General features: G+C 47.4%; 1 protein-coding gene across 1 annotated transcript in view; it reads left to right on the forward strand.

The window, feature by feature from the left end:
* The first annotated feature begins 24,538 nt into the window (after positions 1-24,538).
* HS6ST2 (heparan sulfate 6-O-sulfotransferase 2) overlaps positions 24,539-25,862 on the forward strand; it is a 241,753-nt gene continuing 240,429 nt past the window's right edge. Inside the window, exon 1 of the mRNA XM_084638776.1 lies at positions 24,539-25,099. Coding sequence (XP_084494902.1) covers positions 24,591-25,099 — 509 coding nt within the window. The 5' untranslated portion in view covers positions 24,539-24,590. The remainder of the gene's footprint in view (positions 25,100-25,862) is intronic.

Consider the following 25,862-nt stretch of genomic DNA (forward strand, 5'->3'; position numbering starts at 1 on the left):
CTCTGTCCACAAAGCTGAGTTCTGTGTGAATTAAGTGGGAAGATATTGCTGGCAGCAAAAGATACCTGGATAATTGGGGAAACAGATAGCGACTCAGCGAAAGCTATTACCAGTAACGTGCTGGGGGATACCATTAAGATATTGCTGGCACATTCACCCTCTATAATCAGTATGGACGTGGCTGAATAATTGAGAAAATTAAGTAGCACTAAGCATTTATTGGGAGTACAAGTGGCATTGGAAGCAATTTGAAGCATATTCTTGTGTATCCCATTCAATACATTTATTTAAGGTTTTAGGGATCCTGAGGAGTAATAGTCCGTAGTGGAGCCACATCTGAAATAGCCCAGAGTTTGGGGCTGTTTGGATACAGGGTTTTGGCTTGGCTCGGTGTCAAGGTAAAGGCTACTTGTGAGCTTCATCTCTTGACCTGTGTTTCTGAACAGACACAGTTCAAGGTTGTGTCGTCCCCAAGTCTCGGTTCATTTTTCTCTAGGGGACCTTGGAGAAAAATGCAGACTAATTTTCTCTCCTTTCTCCGCTGCTGCAGTGATGTTATACACACTGGGTTTTCTTGCTTCCACAACTATCACTCCTGACATGTATCCTAAGAAACTTCTCCCATGCTATCAGCCCAGGCCTTGGTCTTTTTCTTGACTTAGACCTTTGCTCAGGTTCTTCAATAGGCCAGTAAGTTTGTTTGTATTTTTTATCCCACTTTTGGCTCCAGGCAGGACATGCACTAGAAATGATGAAATGCTACAGGGAAGTCTGTTCTTGCTTCATTTCCTGCCTTCCTGAAGTGAAATAGGGCTCTGGGCTTATCTGACCACCCTTCAAATCAGAGCAAGGGGTGCAAGGGACCTGCTGGCTGTGTCATTAAGGCCTCATCTTCAGAGCTGAAAAAGGTCGGTTTTTCCTTGGGATACCTACCGTGTGTGAGTGTGACGTTATCTGATTAAAATATGACTATATAGATCATTGTTGCAACCACTATTATATATTTGCACCGAATTTTGTACAAAATGTGGCATGTAAGATAGCTATGAAAAGGTTATGATTTGCTGGTTATGATTACGCTATTTGTATGCATGTATCATTTTGTATTTGAAGTTATGAATATTGGCTCTATACCTGGATTTCAAATCTTTAGTCCTGGGGTACCACCCACGAAGTAGTTACCCAGCACACCTTGAAGGGACTATGCAAATTAAGTGTCCCATCCAAAGGATACTTAACTTACATTGGACCATGGGAGATGCCCATCTACATTGAGTGGACTGTGCTGTATATGTGCTGTCTGGAATATAGGTAATGTCTTCCTGCAATGACTGAGCGAAATTGCTCATGAACATGTGACTTGCCCATGTGACTCCAAACACTATCTGGTCACCTGTAATTGTCCACTAGCTGGGCTGAGGTTTTTGTTTGAAACAATGGGTTTCCCTTCACATGGCAGAGGATATAAATGGCCCTGGAAACCCCGCCATTTTGCTCAAATCTCTGGACTTTGGACTTATACTAATGGGAGCATTCTAACCAAGGGACTGAGGTCCTTCCAATGATTTGGAAGCAACCAGAGACTTGACTTAAGCCAGCAGTTTATTCCATCACTGCTACAAGCCTGAAGCAAGAACTTTGCAATTACGATATGTATTTGATTCCTTTAACCAATTTTAACTCTTTCTTTCTTTCTTTCTTTTTTTTTTTATGAATAAACCTTTAGATTTTAGATACTAAATGATTGGCATCAGTGTGATTTTGGGTAAGATCTAAGTTATATATTGACTTGGCTGTGTGGCTGGTCCTTTGGGATCACAAGAACCTTTCATTTGATGAGACTGGTTGTAACGAACCACTCATCTCTGAATCCAGTGTTTTTGGTGGTGATATAAGAACTGGAATGCCCCGGAAACTGCTTTTATGACTTCTTGTTAGGCAGTGTGGTGAAACAGGAGTTTATTCTTGTTGCTGGTTTGGTATATCCTATGGGGGGTTAGCCACCAGTCTTGAGGTATATCTGCCCTGTTTCTCAGCGGTTCATCCTGAATCTGGCAACCTCAGTTGTGACCCACTGAGGCACAGTTACAGTGAGCTATCACGAGGTAAAACCACAATGAAGGCCAGATAGTTTGGTTTTACCACAGAGTAGCTAGGTGAGGTCAGCGCTATCTCTCAACCCATGGTTGACCTTGCCTAGTTTACCTCATGGTAAAACTGAAGTGCCCTGTCTTCACGTACGTCAGCTATCCCAAGTTAAAAACCTACCTTTTCTTAACAGTGAGGACAAGGCCAAAGAGGCAGGGATGAAGACAACCGCCTGCTCCTGAAGAAGAGCTCCTTGTAGCTCAAAAGCTTGTCTCTTTCCTCAACAGAAGTTGGCCGAATAAAGATCTTACCTCACCCGCCTTGTCTCTCTACCTCCTAAAGGGGGACAGAGAGACTAGCTCCATGTCTCACTCTCAGGAATCTGACTGGAAAAATAGGCTCCTCCACAGAGTGAACAAGGGATAATGCAGACTTATCTAGTTGTTCTCTGAAGATGCTGGGGCAGGGAGGGAGATACATTTGTCCTCGAAGTCCAGGAGTCTCCGATTATGTGAAAGTTTTTGAAAATGTCCCTGGGATTAACTTCTCATTGGCCAAACACTGTGAAATCTCTTACATGTTGCCTGACAATTTTTGTCCTTGAAGGCAGGAACCTTTGTTTAAGTCACACAGCTGATGGGCTACCTCTGTCAAATGCCAATTAATGGGGAGCTCTACACTCAGATGATATCAAAAGAGGGGGGCTGAGTCTCTCTAGATTGCCAACACTCATCGCACCCGATGTGAATAGATGCTGTGAGAAGGGCCCGGAACACCCTCAATGTTCCAAATATCTTTAAAGACCTATTTTGGGTTAAAACTTCCCCTGACCCCTCACTCCATTGCAGAAGGGTCCAGGAAAATACAAGTCCAGCCCCACTTAACTGCTGCATAACCCAACTCTAAATCTGGCTCTTTTCACGCACTGATCCCCCCAAAGCCCCAAATCTGACAACCCTCAGGGTAAGAGGAGCTAGATAAGTGGAAGCTGCTTGGGTCCAGCATCTTTGCAGCCTATGGCAAAAGTTCCATGTGCAGCATGCTGTAAGTTGTCACAGCCATGAAGTGCAGTGGTTCCTTTAGTCTGGCTGATAGTCTAGTGATGGAAAACGGGGTTTGATTCTGCAAGGCGCTGAGCATCCTCAATGCTCATTGACCTCAATGGGACCTGAAGGCACTCAGCACCCTGCGCAGGATCAAACCTTCAGTCATCGTCTTGTTTATGCATTACTGTAGCATTATGGAGAAGTCCCGCAGAACATTAAATTACTTATCTCACAATTATAATCATATTTATATACTTGTAAGTAGGTCACCAGTCTCTTAGGTTAATCAATTCTAATGGCCCTCACGCTGGCTTCTTTTATAAATCACTAGCATTTAGTGTATCCACTGAGATAATGGAGGAGAAACATCTAATTTTGATCTAACTAGAATGAAATGTGAACGTGCATAATTTGCTTTTACAAAGTGTATCTAATGTTCTCTACATCTGTATTTATTTGTGCTGTTTTATGCTGCATAGCGTGCAAGTGGCAAAGAATACAGAAGCTGTTGCACTTAAAAGTAAATGGCCCAATGTAATACATTTTATCTGCATTTATTTTAGATTGTTCATCAGGGCAGTTATTTTAATGCTTGCTTCTGATGGCTGACACCCTAATCACAATCAAACTGAGAGATGATATCTGATAGCAGGATTGTTTGACGCTCCCTCAAAATATTTTGTAGGAAAGTCTGACTCTGCGTGCGTCTGACTGATCCAGGCAGCAAGAGAAGGACTGCGAATGCACTCAAAAGGAGACTTGGCTCTGCAAACACTTTCACAAATAGTTTGGATGCCTCCGAATGTTAAACAACTGCAGAGTCACAGATAATATGGTTGCTTTCATTCCTATTCAAGCGACAGATTTCAGGCAAGAAAGTGAACTGGATAAATCATAGCCTATTGGTTTCTCTTTTCTGTACGCTTAACTCGGACATCTCAGAGCTGTTGTCAGAGAGCAAGACATGCAGAAGCAGGATTTTATAAATGAACGAGTCTAGCCACATCCTCTAGTGCTAGAGATGGAACCAAACTGAATCCCTGACTCCAGACATGCCCTGAGCTTTAGCAGGCTGCTTTCCCCTTCACTATGGAATTTGCCTTTCTTACTGGGAGCAGCATTAACAAGCCTCACAGGAGTTTTTCTTAAAACCTCAGCTCCTGGAAGCAGGGGGTTAGATTAGATTCTCAGCTTTCATGTGAAAAAGTAACTTTGTACCTCTCATGGTTGCAAATAAAAGCTTGAAAATAAGGCCTGAGTGTGTCCTAGAGGCTGAAACATGGAAGGAAATGAAAAGAACCCCAAATGTATTATTTGTATGTCTCCCTTTTGGCTGTTCCCTGCCTGTCTGGTTCCGAAGCAGGTGAAAGATGCCTGTTTCCCCTTAGGCTATGATTGGTCATGTGATTCAGGTGTGAATCCCACTCTTCTGAAATGCTTCCCAAACAAATGTAACTTACTTGTTTAAATCTAGGAAAGTGTAAGGATTCATCGGGACATAGCTCTGCACAAGGTGAGTCCCAGCTGCCCTCTCTCTGTTTAATTTGCATGCTCATTCAGGATTCAGTCCCCGCCGTGCCATGTACAGAATACTGGTGCAGGGTTGGCAGCCCTCCAAGATTGTCCTGGAGTCTCCAGGAACAGAAGATGGATCTTTCATTAAAGATTATGTCATGTGATGAAACCTCCAGGAATACGTCCAACCAAATTGGCAACCCTCGGTACTACAGTATTACAAATAATAATAGTAAGCAGCATTCTCGGGTTTATGAAAAGTGTTAATGGAAATAAAACGCCCACACAGACGATACCAAAAGGAAATTCTAGGTTCTGCCGTCCACCTGGGCCCACTCGCTGTCGTGCATACACACAGAGACACTGTTCACCATCAGAGTTCAAGCAGTCAGTGTATGAGTGATGGGGTGGCACAGAATCCTTGTCTAGACACAAACCACAACTCCTCAACCAGCCCCTAAATCAACCAGATTTAGCTCTCTGTCTGCATAAATGTCTGCCTAAGCACTCGTTTGGCTGGCAGCCTGGAAAATGCCAGTATTCTATACGTGGCCCTGCAGGGACTGAATCCTGAACAAACGAGTGTGTAGATTAAATGGAGGGAGAGCTGCTGGGACTCACCTTGTGCAGAGCTATTGACTGTTCTGAAAACGAAATATGGGTCATGAAGTTGATTTTAGTAAGTGGTGTTTGTTTTGTTGTTTTCCTGGGAAGAGGTTCCTTTTGGACACAAAGTTTTTTCCCATTCAAATTACTTCTCAAGGAAAAAAATTCCAGCCAGTTCTGCTTGGCAAACTGGAGAGTGCAGACCATTATGGAAATGATTATTTGCTTTGTGGCAACAGTCAAAGATCCCGGCCTGGTTCCATTTCCATAGGTGCTGGTGTACAAACTCATGGGAAGACATGTTCACTGCCCCAAATTGTTGGAGGAAGAGATTTCCCAAGGCACAAAGGGCAGGTACCTAGCTCCCACTAATGGACGTTGGAAAATCACCTGCCCTGCAAAGTGAAGGAGACAGGGTTACTGTGGTAGCTTTCCAGGGAATACTTCATTCTGCTCTGTGCAGGAGAAGTATTCGGTGAGAACGTACGTGCTCCTTGTGCATGCTAAGATCCCATTTTTGGAGGGGAATCTGTCAGCAGACTCAGAAACTTGCTGAGTGATTTATGTTCTGAAGTGTAGACATCTTAGCCAAATAAGTAGATAAATTGTGATTTAATGTTTTATTTAAGCTTTAAGGGAATGTAGTGCTTTTGAAAGGTGCCAGGTTGATAGGCTGGGAGAAGAACCAATACGCTCTGGGTAACTGCTTTGTGCGCTCCCCAAAATTGTTCTGTCAGGGGTGAATGTCCCCTTGCACCAGAGCTCTGCTCAGTGCAGGAGAGGGGCAGGGCTGTCAGGGAGCTGCAGTCATGTACCACCGGGCACCTGTGTAAATTAACTCGTGCAAGGTCCTTAACTGACCTTGTGTCATTGATGAATGTGGATAGCACAGCTATGCTCCACCACACCCCCTGTCCTGTCCCTGGAATACCCTGACATCTCACTCCTTCTCCTGATGCCAGGCTGGAGATGGGTAATGGTGCAGGCATGCCCTCTCCACCAGCTTCATGCCAGAGGAGGCTCCTTTAGACAGAGAGGATTCTCTGCTGGCCATGTCCAGCCAGAATACATGGCCCAAGTGGTGCAAATGGACCGGAGAACCCTGTCCTCAGTGAAGAGCCCTTAGCTCTGTTCAGGACTCATGTCCACTTGCAGTCACAGGGTAAGAGTAAGTAATGCTTTGTTTTTATATAGCCACACCTCTCCTCCAGGCACCTCAAAGCATTTTACAATGGCCTGCGCTTTACAAAGCATTTTACAGATTGGGAAACTGAGGCAAGGTGACTTACCCAAGGTCAGCCAGTGAGACAGGCAGGAACTGAATTCAGAACTCCAGGCTCCCAGTCCCTTGCTCTAACCACTAGACTTCCATGCCTCTCAATCCTGGGAGATTTTGCTGGAGTAGCCAGAAAGGGGATTTCATTAGTGTCTGTTGTGATGATAGCTTTTGCTGTTCAGAGACTTGTCCGCTAGCCTGCAGGAATGTACTGTGACCACCAGCTCGCTGGTGAACAGATACTGGATGGCAATGCCTGTCGGCCTCAGCTGGAGTCAAACAAATGGATTTGGGAGCAAGACTTCAGAGATCATATTATAGCTCATTACAAATCCCCTGAGCTATCTAGTTCCTCTGGGACCAAAGAATATGACCATACTAAACACCCCTGGAGCAAAGAGACAGCAAAAGAGGTTGAGAGGAGAAGGCAGCCTTGAAGTAGAATCAGTATGGTATAGTTAGAAAAGGTATAACTTAAAAAAAAAAAAACCACCTTAAATATTGGGACTAGCAGATAATTCTTCCTATTTAAACATCTGATATACTCCAGCCTCATAATGCGGGTCATGGGAAGTTTTAAAAAAAATCTAATTTTTTAAATATTTTATTTCTCGGTAGATAGCTTTAATCTGTTTCTATTTATATGGCAGTTTGAAAGCCTTGCATGTCTGAAGCTACAGCAGATCGCACAATAGAAGGTTTAGCTGAATGTTGTGTATGCAGACAAGTTAAATTAATTAACAGTAATCTCTTTAAAATGTATGCCAGAGTAATACCAGCCTAGTCTATCGAAGATTCTGCAGGACTTAATAATGCACCATGAGTAATTAATTATGCAATAACACATGGCTCAGAAGACATTATCAGCCAATCAGAGGATAGGATTTGTACTTGCTGGTTTTCAAAGATGTACGCACAGTATTTAATCCTTTTGTAGCTCTTTCACAGTGTTAGATTTGTACAAGCATAGGCAAGGGGTGTATCTACCCTTTGCATGTAACACGTTGACCACATATTTAACTGTATATACGTCACTCGATTAAAAATATTAGAATTTGAGTTAGCAAGGGCCACAAGGGAACCACATGATTGCTACTGAAAGTCGAGTGTTTCGCGATGAACGATAATTATTTTATTTATTACATTGTATTATAAGTGCCTATGGAAGTTCTGTCTACACCATTATTAAAAACATAATACAAAGGAATCTACCCACTTCACATTGCACCTTCCATAAAAACCCAATAAGCCCATATAGCTGCCAAATTAAATGGTTAATTAGCTGGATTTAGAGATTACAATTGATTTCGTCAACCAGAAAAATACATATTTAGATTTATATTATTTGGTATTTCTAAAATGACTCCTAGAACCTGTCAAATATCGGCCCTGATTCAGCAAAGCGCTTGAACACATCCTTAAGTCCCATTGACTTCAGTAAGACTTAAGCACCTGCTTAACTGCTTTGCTGAATGGAATAAATTTAAGCACATGCTTACAATGAAGCAGCTGCTTAAGGGTTTTACTGAATTGCTCAGCCACTCATGTTCTTACAGCGCGGCATGTATTTAAATACTTTGCTGAATTAAGCTCCGCGGGCTGATCTTGCAAGCAAGCTGCACGCTTCAGTGACTTTGCTTTTGTGACTTCCCGTTAAGTTCAACGGTACTGCTCACCTGAGCGAAGTGATACCCGTGAGTCATCGTGTGCGGGACTGGGCATGCCCACTGTTCAGCTATTCCCGAGTGTAGCAGAACCTGTCTGATCTTGCCGTGGGAGGAGGAAAGGCAGGGTGGCAGAACCACATCCAGGGGTCACCACCACAGAGCTATACTCCACAGGATGTCTCTGTCCCTGCCTGCAGCAGGGTTTTTGGCAGGCCAGCCAGGGTGGGGAAGAGTGTGGGTGGGACCATAATTGTGTGGTTCCACCAACCATTACCCACATAGTGAGAGCAGGGCAGGGGTTATGGGAGCTATTTTGTGCCCCTTGAGATTTCCTTTCCCTGTGCCCCAAGTGAACGTGCCAGCTCACAGCCCAGTTACTGAGGCTGCGAGTCAGAAATGCTCCATAATTAGAAACATTTATAGGACCCTGAATGAAGCTGTCAATGGTGGATCCTTGCTCTGTATAGAAGAAACAAAGCTGAAAGGTGCTGGTTGGATTTAAATGCACAAAAAGAAGGAGTTCCTGACCCTCGGCAGCACTGGTAGTTAGACAGTCTGGGTAGTTACGATATGTGGTAAAGACTAAAAAGAAATTGATCATCATTTTAAAATGTGGTGTACATGGAAATCCTGCACTTTGGAATTTACCTGGGGAGCTACTGGTGGTTTTGAAGAGGATTCCTTTTGTAAAAAACTATATTAGCCTGGATTTTTAATAGCACTGCTGCTGACAGCTGCTCAAAAAACTTACTTAATGCACCAACATTTAGAATAAAAGTTTCTACTCCACCTTTAACTAGTCCAACTGAGCCAAACTTATACTTGATGTAACCCAAAAGAAATCAGTGGAGTTTATGCTGGGGATGAATTTGACCATTTTGCCTAAAGGTGTGAGCTCAATGGGCTGCTGTTAGTGAGTTTGTGTGTGTGGTTTTTGGAGGGGGGTGAGGGAGTGAGAGAACCTGGATTTGTGCAGGAAATGGCCCACCTTGATTATCATACACATTGTGAAGAGAGTGGTCACTTTGGATGGGCTATTACCAGCAGGAGAGTGAATTTGTGTGTGTGGGGGGGGGGGGGGGGGGCGGAGGGTGAGAAAACCTGGATTTGTGCTGGAAATGGCCCAACTTGATGATCACTTTAGATAAGCTATTACCAGCAGGACAGTGGGGTGGGAGGAGGTATTGTTTCATGGGCTGTGTGTATATAATGTCTTCTGCAGTTTCCACGGTATGCATCCGATGAAGTGAGCTGTAGCTCACGAAAGCTCATGCTCAAATAAATTAGTCTCTAAGGTGCCACAAGTCCTCCTTTTCTTTTTGCGAATACAGACTAACACGGCTGTTACTCTGAAACCTATTGACTTCAGTAGAGCTACAAGGATTTACACCACTTGAGGAGCTAGTTAGATGGGCAACTTTCAGAATAAGGAACCAGCCTTACAAACACTTCTGCACATGTGGAACTTTACTCAGGCAAGTAAAGTCTGTGCTTAAGGGAAATATTCATGTATTTGTAGGATCCGTGCCAAAGCCTGGACTGGATGCCTTAACTCTAAATGTATGTACTTTTGTGGGTTTACATGGCACGTGTAATGTTTCCTAAGCTGTGGAACTGTTATGTCCTTGTTTTCTGTGTAGTGGATTTAGAGGCAACTGCCACTGTTATGAGTTTCAGCCTGTTTCAGAAGAGACAAGCATGCTCCAAAGGTGACCTTTGTTCCTCTTGTTTTTCTGTTGCCCTTCCTCTAGTCATAGATTCCAAAGCCAGAAGGCACCATTATGATCATCTAGTCTGGCCTCCTGTACAACACAGGCCATCAAATCTCACCCCAGGATACCTACAATAGCACAATAACATGCATATTGAACTAGGGCATATACTTATTGTTTGTGGTGTCAGAACCCCAAGCTTGGATGAGGAGGACCCCATGGACGCTGTCCAGTCTTGATTTAAAAAATTGAAGTAGTGGAGAATTCATCACACCCCTCGGTAAACTGTTCTAATGGTTAATTACACTCGCTCACGGTTAAAATTGTGAAATATGTCCTTCAGGCTGAAAATATGAGACTTCTTTTTGTGTAAAGGAAAGCTGACATGGAGCGTGCAGAGTATATACTCGTGTTTGGTTATGAGCTAAAGAAGCCAACAAATCTCTTGTATGTCTTTTCAGGAAAGGAGCGGAGAAATTTGGACCATTTGCACAACATAGAAATTTTATAGCACAAAAGGGCTAGACATACGTCTAAAGGGCTAGACATTTGCTTGAGAGATCTTTAAGACAGTGAGTAATAAAAGGAGGTGTTATGAATGAAGGACATATGGGAGACTCTTTTTTATAGGAGAGGACTTGGTCAGTTCGATAATCCCCAGGGGGGAAAGATTAGGAGGGAATTAAATTTAATGTGTTTCTTTTTGGAAGGTCAAAGCAATTCCACACAATCGCAAAGCAGCATAAGACAAATTCTCTTACTCGTCTGTCACAGCGGTCCAAGAAACCCAAACACCACTCATCCAGAAGCCGGAAGGTGGTAACGATATTCTGGCTAGAAATTTATCTTAATGAGCAAAATTCAGCCAGTGGAACAGGGTGCAGATGAAAGTGACAGATGGGATCATTTACAGCTTGTTTCTTTGCATGCCAGAAAATATTTTTGATACGTTATTTTTCTTCCGTTTGTTACATTCTACTGCTTAGTGTCACACATTCACATCTACCAGCCCTGCTGCTTTGGAGGAATCATTTATCCTGGGCTGACGCTCAAAGGAGTCAATGGAGACCCACCTTCTGAGAATCTGGCCCCCTGGGTCTAACCGATATTGGGGAATGGAGATGGGCTAACTGGCTGACACTCAGCTCAGATAAGGCTGAGAGAGGCTTATAGGATGGGGGAAACAATCAGAATGAATGGCAGAGATTATAACATGGGCCTGAATCAGCAAAGTTCTTAAGCACATGTCTAACTTCAGGTGTATGAGTAGTCCTAGACGAGTCAATGGAAGAGTTGCCATTGACTTCAGTGGGTGCAGGATCAAATCTTTTAGCAGCCAGAAATAAGGAGGGAATTGCACCCTGTGCGTTCAGATGGTGCTCTGTAGATCTCTAACAGGTGCTCTGTTCCCCTTGTGGTTTATAGGTCTGAAAAGGTGGACTCCCTATGCTAGGGTATGGCAAGGGGTTGGCTATGGGGCTGGAGTGGTCTTTTCTGGGTTCTTTGCAAGAGCTTTTGACATTTGATCACTGATTGGGGCGTTTAAGTGTTGTAACCGTGTCACAAGTTGCTGATGGCCGTGGTGCCATTGTTTAAATTGCGCTGGCTCAGGGGTTCTCAAACATTTTTGCTGGGACCCGCTTTGAAAATATTTCAGGCTGTGATAACCCACCTAAAAAAGTGACAACTTGCTCCCCTCCCCCACCATCCACCCTTCCTTCTGTGCTGCTGCTGGTCAGCAGCTGCTGCTCTCGCCACCCCCCTATAATAGTCCGGTGACCCCCTTTTGGGTTGGAACCACCAATTTGAGAAACCTTGCAGCTGCTAGAAGCCACACCTGAGATCAGAGCCCCATTGTGCACTTCTACGTAGTGAGAGACAGTCCCTGCCTCACCGTTTACAGTCTCAAGAGATACCTTACTGACCCCTTTCAGGCACTGCTGCAGCATCTTCTCCTGCTGTGAAACTGAAGCATGGATGGATGTGCCCTAGTGTCTGTTAGTTACAGCCCCAGGCTGCTACGCAGGCTGCCGCTGGCAATGGGAAGGTTCTCAAGGTGCTGATGCTGGAAGTGGTCAGTTGCCTTTCCCCAGGAGGGCTGGGTCCCATGTCTGCTTAAAGGGCAGCACCATGACCCTAAAAAGAACAAAACTTCTCTCCATTTGCTGGAGAACTTCCCCGTGGTCTCTCACCTGCCCTCCTTGGGACAGGGTATTCCTGGACAACTCTACTTTCTTCTGAATCAGATCAGATTCTCAGAGGTATCCGCTTTCAGACAGTGTCATAGTAGGATTAAGGTTCTCACTGGGGTGGCCTTCTCCTGGTGTTGGACAGAGAGGACATGTCCTTGTAGACAGTATTAGACCGGTGAGAATCCTCTGATGCAGTTAATCACTGGATGCTGGTGACCAAGGTATGGTCTTAGTGTGCAGTGATCAACTTCATATCCTGAAGTCCATCTTTTGAAGGGTGGGAGGAGTTTTTGAAGGAGTTTGCAGAACGCCGCATCCTTGCAAATACTTGCTGATTATGCTAGCACTAAGGTTCATGGGGGAAATGTTCACACCACCATTTTAAAATCCCCACCCTCCTTCAGTCCAGGAGCAGAAACAATATCACGTGACCATAGGTAACCCGTCCCACCCCTTGACCAGCCAGTAGCTGAAGGGAAGAGTTTGTGAACAAATCCCCTTGAGTTCATTTGTTTATTTTGCTTTACAGCAGACAAAAGCTGTCGGGACACCTCCAAAGCTCGAGGCACCCTTGACAATTGCACAATTAGGTGTTCCAGCAAAAGAAAAAAATGGGAGAACATGGCCCCACCCTCCTCAGTCGTTGGAACAAAAGGCTCAATCTTGTATCCCATGGAAGTGGTTGGAACTGGGAGGTGTGCGCTGACTACTGACCAGCGGTGCAGACCACAGCCACACTGCAATAGAAAGTCCCTATGCTCCAGGTAGCGTTACAGTACCGGCGTCCCATTCCCCAGGGATGCGCCTACGAGGGGTGTGCCTTGCGGCAGTGGGCACTGGGTGTTCCTCTCCAGGCTAGCAACGGAGTGCTTGACAGCCATGGAGCAGGACGACCACTGCTTTTCTTAGGAGCAGACGCATAGCTGGCTCCATGCTGCTAACCCACTGACCTTTGAGGCTGCTGATTCCTGCAGCCCCGAGCTGAGTGGCTCCCTCCGCTGCATCTCTCCCGTGGCTTTCCGACGGCAACCCCGCCGTACAATGTGAGCTCAAGACCTAATTTTCTGGGCCAAATGTGCATGCTTTTTCTGAAGAGCATTTTGTGCAAGCTATAAAAGCCAATGCAGTGTATGAGAGGGTATGCGTACACCGCAATAAAAACCCACAGCAGTGAGTCGCCAAGCCCAGGTCAGCTGACTCGGGCTCCTGCTGTGAAGCTGCAGTGTAGACATTCCCACTCAGGCTGAAGCCCAGGCTCTGAGACCCGAGGGGGAAAGGCCTCGGAGCCTGGACTCCAGCACCCACGTCTACACTGCAATTTTATAACCCTGTAGCTTGAGCCCAAGTCAGCTGGTCCAGGCCAGCCCTGTGAGTCTCTTATTGTAGTGTAGACACCCCTCCCCCCCCCATCATTATCCTGGGACCACCCCGGCTACAGGAACACTGCAAACCCTGAATTGTGGGGCATTTCTACAACCTTATTGATGGATTAAAATTAAGCGTCTCACCTACGGAATTGACAGCAAATGGCTCCAACACAAAGGAGTGGATTCAAAAAGCAGGATGGTGCTTTGATAATGCAAATGCAGTCCTGTTGCCAAAAGATCAGCCCTGTTAAAATGTTGCCCCAGGGCATTTGACCTGACCTGATAGAATTTAAGATCAGAAGAGGCAAACTCCCCCCTGCCCTCTTTTTCTTTTTCTTGCTGCTGAGGGTTTAAACAATAACGTGAGTCCTAAACGTTCCTCGGAAACAGCAAGAAATTCTCCTCTCAGCATTCCGTTATTTAGCAATAGACAGCCTAATGGGAGTGTTGCTGCTTACTTCAGTGGGAGCAGGATCTGGAATTTACCGATTGATTAAATTATTTTGTTTTCATATTTCTGAGCCTATAAGACCAACCGACATGCATATTCGGCTTTCCAACAGAAGCGCACGTGAGCGAGCTATAAAGGAAGCTGGTTTGGGAAATGCCTCATATTTGTTTAATGATTAAATCTGAAGAGTAGAAATCCGGTACTGCTTTTTTGGTTTTATTACAGAGGGAATCTTGCCGCAGGCGTTGCAGCACCTTGCAGGCTCAGGGGCTTCATAAAGAGGGAAAGATCATTTAGTTTTGCCTCTGTCTCATGGGCAGTTATTTTTGTTATCCCTGGAAAATCAGCTTTGGGGAAATGTTGCTGTGAACCACAACTGTGTATGTGTTTCATTAGACAACCAGATTGCTGTGTGAAGATTGGCTGCCATTTGAACCACCCATTCACCACGGCTGAGCTTTTGTGCAGGAAGCTAACCTCCACGCTCCCTTTGCTGGAATAGTCTGGTATATTTTTTTTCTTTGCCAGCGTTTATTTTTATCCAGAGCAGGTAACTGCTGGACCTGCTTTGTGCACATGTACCGCCTGGTCCTGCAATAAGTCCTTACTCCCACAAGCAATCCTGTGAGACAGACTCTGAATCGGTGTTCCCAGGGTCAGATGACCGATTCAATAAACAAATGTTTCTACAATGTCCGAGGCACTGACTGCCCACAGAAAGGGCATCAAATTCAGCTAAATCAATATTTATGACTCTTCAATTGATAAGAGTCTCCACTAAAAAGGGGTTTCACGGATTTAACTAAATCGATTTAGAGCTTGTCTACACTTGAAATATGACAATAGCACACTTCAGGTAATCCACCTTCCTGAGCTGCAGGAGCTAGATTGACAGAAGAATTCTTCCCTCTACCTAGTGCAGGACCATCCCTATGGGGGTGCTGGGCCCGGGAAAAAACAGCCCCCCTCGGTGGCACGCACCCCCTGCACCCACACCTATGTCTTCTGGGACCGACCGTGCCAGCCAATCACACTGGCCTGAGGGGCCCCCCAAAGCGTGGGGCCCAGAGCGGTCACCCCAATTCGCCCTAGCCAAGGGACGGCTCTGACCTAGCGCTATGTACACTTAACTACGCCGCCCACTGGTGTGGATTTTTCATAATCCTGAATGACGTAGCTGGGTTGACCTAAATTTTTTAGTGTAGGCCAGGCCTTGGAAACACATTTAGTGGAGAGAAGGCTTCTCACAAGTGCCCCGGAGGCCAAATCCCACCAATCTGACTTCAGACAAGACACAAGGACTGAATTACATACTGGTAATTTTATGCTGGCTCCTTGTTCCTTAACTCATGCCCTCATCAAATTGTTTTCCCCATGGCTTTGGAAAGATGCAACTTAAATGGAAGCAATGGATACTTTTATGGATGTTTTATAGCTTGCTTCTCTGATGAGAAATTACTGCTGAACACAGTTCTAAGTTACATAAGGTAGGCTCTTATCTACTGTAACTTTGCTAATACTGCAGTTTTATTTCAAAGTAGGTCAAATGGAGTTGTGCTCACATTATAGAGCAGGTAACAAGAAACTGGAGGGTTGTGTGTGTGACTCCCAGCTCAAGCCCTTAAAACAGTGCAGGGAACACGGGAGTACATAGAGTGTAAGAGGAAGAGAGAAAGATTCGGAAGGACAACAAGTAAATATGATACGCCGTAAGATAGAAAAATAACTATGTATTAATTGATACTAGGCATGGAAATGCCACTCAGATCACATGGCCGACACCCATGTGCCATGTAATTCCTACTAATCGGCTCAGGAGTACCTCCAACGAGGGGGCCTCATGCACAACCCTTGATAATCTCTTTCAGTGCCCACTGGCCCTCATGACAGGGGGGTATTAATGTACACATCATTGTAATTACTCAGGCAAGTGAACAGCTGCAGGAGCAGTTGAAGCAGTCCTAACTTCCCACTTTTCCCAGTGAATAAAATGCATACTTGAAAAGCCCCTTTCAGCCACATGGATTCTGTTTCCTGGAGTTGTCTCAGGCTGTCCCCAGCAAAAGGGAATGTGGTGTTTCAGCAGTTTCTCAGCCAAGTTCTCGCGGGTATAAGAATGGCTGGTGATGAGATAGTATCATGTATTCAGTATTTGACTGTTGTCCAGAAGCTTGGTAAACATCCAAATGCCAGCTCCTCATCAGGCCTTCCTATAAAACCTTTCCCAGTTTGGAGAGCTATGAGTGAAATGTAAATATAGCTAATATCAGATCACTTGAAATTAGCATGGGTGTTCGGCTGGCTCAAAGTACATGAGAGTGACCAAATGTTCGTTCTGATGAAAGGCCTGTTGATGGATGATTATTGACGTAGTGTGTTATGTTGCAGGTATTACTGACAGGCTCCAGCAAATCCTGCGCCATGAATCAAACCCATTTTTTATGTTTGATTTCTGCAATGTGTCTGTGAATGTTATTCAGCTGTAGATTCACACCGGAAAGGATTACCGTTGCCTCAGCAGCACCCCACTGACAGTTTCATGATGACTCCTTCCAGCTCCTTTTGCTGGTGTAATTCCTAAGACAGTCAAGTTGTCCGTGTTCATGAAGAGCCTTGACCCGTGTTTCTGTTTGGGAAGCCATTCTTAAGACCACCAAACCAAGAGACCATCCTCAATTAAATACAGTCTCTGGCTGGTCTTAGGAATGTGCATCAGCAGTGCCATAATAAAAAGAAGTAGAGAGAGAACGTGTCTACACAGCCACCCCTCCACCACCGCTGCGACAAGAAGTCTCAGAGCCTGGGTCTACAGACTTAGGCTAGTGGGGCTCATGCTAAGGTGCTGAAAATAGCCATGTAGCCATCCCCCCAACCCAGGCTGCAGAGACCAAGCTCCAGCCCAAGCCAGAATGGGTACATGCAGAGATGACCCCTGCCTGCAGACAGTGGGCAGGGAAGTGAGGGCAGCTGGCTTCAGCAATGTTACTGAGCATGCTCAGTCCATGTGCGCATGCTCTGTACAAGCCAAACAGCAAATGGGGAGGGGGGAGAGAGGGGGGCACGTGACCCCTCCCCCCATCGCTTCTGTGTATATGGCAATTTTAAGTGCCACAGAGTGAGCCTGAGTCTGGAGTCCTGGACTCTGAAAGTCGCTGCTGTGGGGGTTTTTTTGCAGCATAGACATCCCATATAGAAGGGTGTGAGTTTGTAGGTTTAAGGTCTTTGCTGTCCATGTGATGAAGAGTATGCTAACTTACATCATTCCCTCGGCTAGCTCCTCTCTGCTATAACAAGTACATGAATAATCTAATTAGTTTTATTCATCATCCTACTGATCCGGGCCTTTGCATATTGACATTTATGATTTCAATATCATATGATGCCAGGGTAAACCCTGCCCCAGGAATGGCACAATCTCTGCAAGGGGCACTTGGAGAAACCTTTTCCTCTCCCTTCCATGGGGTTTTTGTAGGAAAGGGTGAACTAGTCCTAAGAGCGAGATTCTTGGCTACTAATTTACCATCCAATTTAATGTCTGCAATTAAGCTATTCCGAATCATGGGGTATTGTGGGGATGGAAGGTGTGAGCTGTTAGATGTGACATCAAATCAGTGTATTTACTGTTTCTTATTTGTGTTATTGAATCACCTAGGACATGGACAGAGACCCCACTGCACTAACCCCAAACCAATGTCCTGACCACTTGCAGCCATTACATTATTGTTTTGTAAGAGTTGGGGGAGGGGGGTGAACTCTGCTGCCCTAGCCAAATTACAGTGTGTGTAACAACAACCTCCCTGTCTCAAATTCAACCTGTACTTTCAATGGGCTTTGTTGTGTTCTGTCAAACGGTTGCCACTTCCCACCCCAGAAGTGGTTGCAATTCAGTGTGGGAGGGGTGATTTTTCAGAACAGTTGATAAAGAATCGTGAATCTTCGGGAGGAAAGATGCTGTGCTGATAAGTTATTAGTTGCCGCAGTAATAAAATCCTGGCCCTGGTCTTCAAGAATTTGCACAACCTTTTGCCTGTCAATCTTCCTACTGCTGTCTCCTTTTCGCACTTTCCCTCCTAACATCCATCTCTCCATTCACTCTCCCTTTATGCCTCCCCCTCGTATCTTTTTCCATGCAGCGCTCACACCCAACCTTGCTTCCTTTCTCTTCTGAGTCTGTCCTTAAAATTCCCTTCTTCCCAGGGGTCTAGTCGTCCCCAAAGAGAAAAATAAGTAACTGAAATACATGGAAGAAAAAAGTCCAAATACAAGTTCAGGGACTAATGCAATAGGTGCCCCACTTCCCTGGTCAGTCACATTGGTTTTTGCTACACCCCAACCTTTGCGGGGTGGTTAGCAGTTTGGATTTTGAGCTTCCTGGGCAGAGGCCTTGTAGTTTAGCTGTATATGCCAGTAAAGCTCCCAGCCCAGTGTCGACAGTAAGTAAATAGCTGATCATGCTTCTCACTGCCTTTGTGGGCTACAAGAGCACAGGAATTGCCAGACTGGATCAGACCGATAGCCATCCAGTCCAGCCCCGAATGAGTCAGGGGAATTTGCAAGAAACCCCATAACAGGCTGATGTGGGATAATCTGCCCCATGTGATGGTCTCAGCATATTCCCTAGTAGTTACTGAGATCAGTTTAAGGCTTGAAGCATGCGGTTTTATATTGATCTATCTCAGGGCACAAAAGCAAAGAAGGCTGACTGGCAAAATCCCACTCTCCTAGGGCATAATGACCTACTCCACGATTAGATTACTTAGGGGAATGGGGAGCTGATAGGGGGGCTGCCGGTCCACCCTGGTTCCAAGCCCCCACCAGCTAGCTGCAATGGGCTGCTCTTCCTGCAAGCAGTGGACAAAGCAGGCTGCTGCCAAACGACATTATAAGGGAGCATTGCACAACTTTAAACGAGCATGTTCCCTAATTGATCTGCAACGTAACAAGGATATTGGATATTAGGAAAAACTTTTTCACTAGGAGGGTGGTGAAGCACTGGAATGGGTTACCTAGGGAGGTGGTGGAATCTCCTTCCTTAGAGGTTTTTAAGGTCAGGCTTGACAAAGCCCTGGCTGGGACGATTTAGTTGGGGATTGGTCCTGCTTTGAGCAGGGGGTTGGACTAAATGACCTCCTGAGGTCCCTTCCAACCCTGATATTCTATGAAACAATCTAAGATCGCTCTCTCTTTTTCAAGAGTGTGGAGCCCTGTACTTCTCTAAAAGAGGACCCAAGCGTAACCAGCAAGGCAGATGGCAGGCTGTGAGAGCAGCCACTTCTGTGATACCACTGGGCCTTTGCAGGGAGCTCCACTTTCCCTGAGTTCAGCCCTTGAGCGAGCTCTTCAACAGACCCTGCTGAATCCTCCAGCCTTGCCCCACCACTCTGGGCCCAAGGGAAGGAGGGTGAAGGTCAATCTGTCCCTCCACTGCACTGGGCCTATTCTCCCTGCATCCCCTGGCGCTCCTGCTCTGACAACCTGACACCGGCCCATCTGCCTTCATCTGCTCAGCTCCAGCAGTCCCTTCCCCAGCCTTTGGAGGGAACAGAACATCCCCTGCCAGGGAGGGCCACTGACTCCAGCAGCTCTGGTGGCCAAGGGATGGGGCAGAGCAGAACCTCCGGTCCATCTGGGGACTGGCGGAGGAGCTGAGAGTTGAAGGGGGTAGTAGGCAGCAACAGCTGCATGGGAGAGTGAGCTCTCACCAGCTGTGAAGAGATGCTGCTAAAAGGGAATGAATGCAGTGTGGATGAGTGTCAACGGAAGACAGAAGGCGTGTAGGTGCTTAGAAGGGTGTGCATGGGGGACATGCATTATAGGGTGGTGTTCAGCATGCATGGAGGGGCTGCTCAATTTTTACTCCGGGTGTCAAGTTTTCTTGACTGTTTTGTAAGGCTGAACTCAGCCTCCAACACCACCACCACATTACGGTATAACCCAAGAGTCCGATTCTATTTCCCTTTTATCCAATCAGGGGTGGATTTAACTTCTTCAGCTCCGAGGCCTGATGCCTAAATGAGCCTAGTGTCTCCCCTGGTTGTCGCCTGGGAAGCAGTGCCTTTCTTGACACGTCTCTCCACTGTGGGTGAGAAGGCAGCGAAATGGAGACTCTCTGTCATCAGTGAAAGGATGATCATTGTTTGTTTAGCCCATTCCAAAATAATGGCTCTGTTGGGAACATCAACCCAGTATGCATCATGTCTTTTATAGTATATATTAATTTAGTGCAGACATTAGGCCTACATTATTCCCGCCTTTTAATTCTCCTGTATTAGCATTCAGGATCAGTTTTAACCCAGAACACATCTTTGTTCTTTCATGAAGCCAAATAAATAAAGCTGGAGAGCAAATGGGGTTTTTTTTTTGTATAGACTCCTGTGTGAGAGTGATGAATATAAAGCGCAGCGAAGTCTTTATAATTTTAAAGCTTGAATTTCCGAACACAGTGTTTTCATTGCATGGTGCAATTCATTCATTTTGGAGAAAGAGAGAGATAAACAGAAACAAATTAACTCAATAGAGTCATGCCTAGAATCTTCGTGACAAAATTGCCTATTCTTGTGAGTGTAAATGTTTTCAAAATATTAGAGACAACTGGAGAGTCAGGAAAGACGGGGTAGGGCACTCAAGGATAAAAAACCAGATATCTCTGCAGAATGCTGCCTGTAAATAGTGAAATTACTTAAAGGTGAATAGCAGGTAAAGGATTTGTACCCTTTTCCCCACCTTCTTTGTGGTGGATAAAAGTCTGGTAGATTTTTTAAAAGTTGTTTTTTCCTGCTTGTTTATATTAGAAATTCAACTCTAAGCTGATTAGCCAGCTAGTGCAATTAAGACATCACAAGCACCAAGAGAGTGAAAACTGAGCGGGAACAGGAGTTTGTCAGATGGTTTAAACCTGGCAGCTATTGGCCATTTGTTTTTATTATTTATTTACCTTGAATGAGTGAAGGAAGAAGCCTTTTTTTGAGAGTCATCACCTCTGTCCTTTCCATTCAATTGTGAGAGCAAAGAATACACAGGCTTGAATACTGCAGCAAGACCAAAGGCGGCCAGAATCGATGAGGTCCTAATGATTCTCAGGTTAAAACAAAACAAACAAACAATTCTATGGGAAACAAAAAACCTTCCAAGCACAGGCCTAAGTTTAAAGTTCTGTCATAGGTCACTTATGAGGCCCAGGTTCCCTGGTAATTAAGTGTGACTACAGCAGTCACTCCTGAGAGACAAAAACTCAGTATTTGGTATGCCAAGGCATTAGACTTGATCCTGGGCCTTCCTACTCTCAGGATAAAGATGGTTTTGCAAACAGCATGGTAAATGGTGATTTTTTTTCCTTGTGACTCCCGCATGCCCTCCGAGCAGTGGAACACAACCATACCATCATGTAAGCCTCATTGGCACCACGCCGAGAGCCTGAGGGCTTAACATAATTTGCATAAAATATACAAAAGATTTTAATCAGCGATAAATCCACAGAGTCCCTATTATTATTATTTTTGTTTATAGAATACTTTAATTGTACACAGTGCTTTCAAAACATGCTGAAAGACAAAATACACATTACCGGGTTCTAAATTAACTGGAACCACTTGGGGGGAAAACCGAATGGGATGTTATTGTGCACAATTCAGTGAAAGCCTCTGCTCATTGCACAGCAGGGTTCAAAAAAGGAAACAAAATGCTAGCACATGGGATGAACAGAATGGACAGTGATAGTGAAAATATACGCATGCCATTATATAAACCAGTGGTACTCGATGAATTGGTCAGGCAATTCCCGCACCTTGAATAGAGCAATCAGTCCTGGGCATCCTATTGCAAAAAAGGATAATGCAGAAAAAGAGATGAGAATTCAGAGATGGGAACCAACAAGGATTAAAGGCAGATAAAGACTACAAAGATTGAGACTCTTCTGTTTAGAGAAAGGGGGATATGACCGAGGTATATGAAATAGTGGATGATATAGTGAAAGCAGATCAGGCTTTGAAGTAGGGAGTCTCTGGTTATGGGAAGGCTCACTGATTCAAAGCATCGAGACACCATTGTGACGTACACAGGTAGGAGCTCCATTCCTTATATATTGCAGACCTACCTCACAGCTTGCCCCAGCATGCACTGAGGTCTGCTTAATTAAAACCTGGACTTGGATCCCCCAGGGTAAATCTCTTCTTCGGTTTGTCCCAGAGCGCTGGTGACGGGATATCTCAGGGGCATTACAAGGAACAGGTAAAGTGGCCCTCTGCCACAGGAAGGAGGTTGGATGGCATCTTTGGGGAGGTAGAGAAGAAGCAGTCGGGGGGATGATTTTGGTGGAGCAGCTAGGGTAGGCAGGACATGAGGGATAAGACAGTATTTGTGGAGCAATGAGGATGGGAATAGCAGCGGGAGGAAAATGGAAAGGGATAGCAGAAGAAGTGGAAGGGGCAGCAGGAGATTCTTTCTGGTAAGGGGAAGAGAGTGTCTCTCTCAGGGAGACGAGGCTGAGGGCAAGGTAGGAGAAAGACATCAAGAGGTAGTTGGAGTCCTGGGTGTTTTTCCTGGGGATGTGAAGAGAGAAGAGGTAGTAGAAAGCCAAGAACGTGATGAGCATCTAAGCCGGTGCTTGCACACTCATGTTACAATGGATGCCCGTGCTTCACAACCATGTTGGCACATCCATTCTGCACTATGCAGACCCAAGTCAGAACTTCAGCTTCTGTGGGTGCCGTTCCGTGGGAGTTGACCAGAAGTGAGCCACACCCGCTGAACCAGTTTTGTGTCCATACCCTCCCAGCAGCCAGGGCCTGCACGGATCCTGCTCTGGTGAAAGAACTTCCCTACCTCATGCTCTCAGTCCTACTTTGGGACACAGGTGGATCATTTGTGAAATGCTGGTGGACATTTCAGGAGCAGTTTTTGAACAACTGAAGGCATCTCGTGGTGGGGAATACTGGCATGCCAGCTCTGACCCAGGCTGTTCAGCACTTCTGGAGCAGGGCCCCAAGCACAGACGGAGGAGATCACATTGTCATGTGGCCCTGGGATGGCAGATGTTTCGCATGAGGAATCATACATTCCTGGAGCTTTGTGATCAGATTGTCCCTGCCCTCCAGTGCCACAACACCCCCAGGAGGGAGGCCACATGGGTCCAGAAGCAGGTAGCTACACCCATCTGGAAGCTGGCTATCCCAGAATGCTGCAGGTCAGTAGCTAACCAGTTTGGAGTTGGCAAATCAGTTATGGCAGAGGTTTGTGAGATGATCAGGACTGTGATGTATGCAAAGATGGCAGGCATGACAAATGCCCCTGAAATCACTGTTGGCTTTCCAAACTGTGCTGGGGCCATTGATGGGACTTATATGCCAACAGCTTGCTCACTGCAAAGAGCATATGGTTGACCACAGGGACAGATTTATGGACACTATAGTTGGATGCACTGGCAGGGTGCATGATACCAGAGTATGCTGGAGATCGGGACTTTACTTTCAGGGACAAGCTAGGACATTATTCCCAGTGAATGACACTGTTCTAAAAGGAGTCACTGTTCCCCACTGCTTTCTAGGGGACCACGCCTAGCCCTTGTTGCCACGGCTTATGAAAGTGGAATCCGGCTGTGTTTCTCTGGCCACCCAGCAGCGTGCCTGATTCAGGACATCATCTTACAGCATACGGGTTAACACTGGCTGTGTTTGTTGCTTGCAGATGAGCAGGCCACATGGTAATAAAGGGTTAATGCTGAGCAGCTGGTTTTAAACCAGGAGGTCTGGCAGGTGTTGGAAGGGAAGGGTTGGGAAGCACAGCCCCAGGGGAGTGTGGGATACCCTGGTGCCCCAGAGCTGGGCTGTGACCCACCCCCTACTAGGGTCTGCGGGCCTGACTCCAGAGGGGTTCCTGCGCCAGTCACACTAATTTCAGGGTGGGGGAGGCTTGGACTTAAAACCTGAATCAGAGCCCAGACTGAATGGGCCACGTAGACATACCTCACCTGGGCAGCAGGCCGGGAAGAGGCACGGGGTGCTAGGCGGGGAAGAGGAAAGCAGCAGGGGGTGGGAACCTCTTTGGTGGGAAGAAGGGGGCAGTTGGCCTGCTGGGGGCTGGGCTCGGGATGGGAAGAGGCCCCGAGAAGAGGATGCGGGGGGGGGGTGAAGGGTCTCGCTGGGGTAGGGACGTTTAGGGGTTCGTTTCTGAGCCCAGCTGCCTCCCCTCCAGGTCCCCGGGGCTGGGGGCTGCCCGGGCAGAGGGGGCCAGGAGAAGGCAGGACTTGCAGCCCTCTTCCCCATCGTCCCGCTGCCAGGGGCTGGTCCTGGGGAGCGGAACCCGGCGCCGGGGCGAGGGGCGGAGCCGCGGCCGGGCGGGGCGGGGATCGCAGGCCCGGGCTGGCCGCCCGAGGAGCCGGGGGAAGGGGTCCCGCCGCCCAGGCTCCGCATCTGCCGGGCGCGGGGGCGGCTCGCAGGCTCCCCGGGCGCAGCGGCGGGGGCGGCTCCCCGGGCGCAGGGCGGGGGCGGAGGGAGGGAGGGTCCCCGTCTCCCCGGGCGCCGCGCTGCTGAGGCTGCCGGGAAGGCAGGCGGGGAGCCGGGGAGCCGGGCGGCTGGCGGCGGCTGGCGGCGGCCGGGGCTGCGCGCGGGGCGCCCCGGGGTGCGGGCGGCGCGGGCGGGGCGCGCAGCCTGCGCCGGGCGCCCCCCGCGCCCGCCATGGAGGAGCGCTCCAGCCGGCTGCTGCTGGCCCTGGTGATGCTCTTCCTCTTCGCCGTGATCGTGCTGCAGTACGTGTGCCCGGGCTCCGGGTGCCCGCTGCTCCGGCTGCACGCCTTCCGCCCCTCGCGGGCAGACCCCTACCGGGCGGAGGACGAGACCCCGGCCCGCTTCGTGCCCCGCTTCAACTTCTCCGCCCGCGACCTGCTGCGGCGGGTGGATTTCAACATCAAGGGCGACGACCTGATCGTCTTCCTGCACATCCAGAAGACCGGCGGCACCACCTTCGGCCGGCACCTGGTGCGCAACATCCAGCTGGAGCAGCCCTGCGAGTGCAGAGCCGGCCAGAAGAAATGCACCTGCCACCGGCCGGGCAAGCGCGAGACCTGGCTCTTCTCCCGCTTCTCCACCGGCTGGAGCTGTGGGTTGCATGCCGACTGGACCGAGCTCACCAGCTGCGTCCCGGCCGTGGTGGACGGCAAGACGGAGGCCGAGCGCAGACCCTCCAGGTGAGAGCCCCGGCCCCGCAGCCCTGCAACTTGCCTGGATTTGCGCTGCGCGGGGGCCGCTGCTAGGATGAAAAGCCGCCCCCCCCCCTTCCCTAGTCTCCCCCGAGGAATGGGGTGCAAGGCCTCCTGGTTTTCAGCAGCGCCCCTTCCAGCGCCTGCAGGGTGCCGAGTAATTCGCCCCCGGACCGTGAGCATCCAGCTCTCCCGCAGCCGCGCTGATTTGCCCCCCGGGTTCACTCATGTCCCTTCCTTTCTCCCTCCCCTCCCCTCCCCTCCCCCCGGCATCTGTTTGTAGATGGAGACTAGATCTCATCCCCTCCATCCAGCCACAGGGATCCCGGCTTTTTCTTTCTCGGGCATTGCACACAGTGTGCTACCGCAGTACATCGCTGCTTGTCTCTGCTGTTTAAATGCCATTACTCTTGCAGCCTGACCCAAATTTCAGGTTGCCCAGAAAGCGTGCTTCTGAGCCGTCCTGTTTTTTTTAAGCATAATTTGCTTTGTCTGTGCAAGGTTTTGGGCAGCCCCGGGAATAGCTTTCCGCTTGAGCCCACGCCATTGCAATGCTCCACACAGTTGTTGGTATGAAAGGTTTGTCATTGTTGCAGGGTGCTACAATCAGGAATGGGCAGTCCTGTCTTCTAGCCACAGCGCGATAACGCTCCCTGGATTGCTTTGATGTGTCCCTGCGTCCAGATATCTAGTGCCCAGTACACAGATCAGCAGTGAATAGCCAGCACGAAGTCCCAACCAAACACAGCCG

The sequence above is a fragment of the Lepidochelys olivacea genome (genome assembly GCF_965140295.1).
Source record: "Lepidochelys olivacea isolate rLepOli2 genome assembly, chromosome: 9".
Taxonomy (NCBI): domain Eukaryota; kingdom Metazoa; phylum Chordata; order Testudines; family Cheloniidae; genus Lepidochelys; species Lepidochelys olivacea.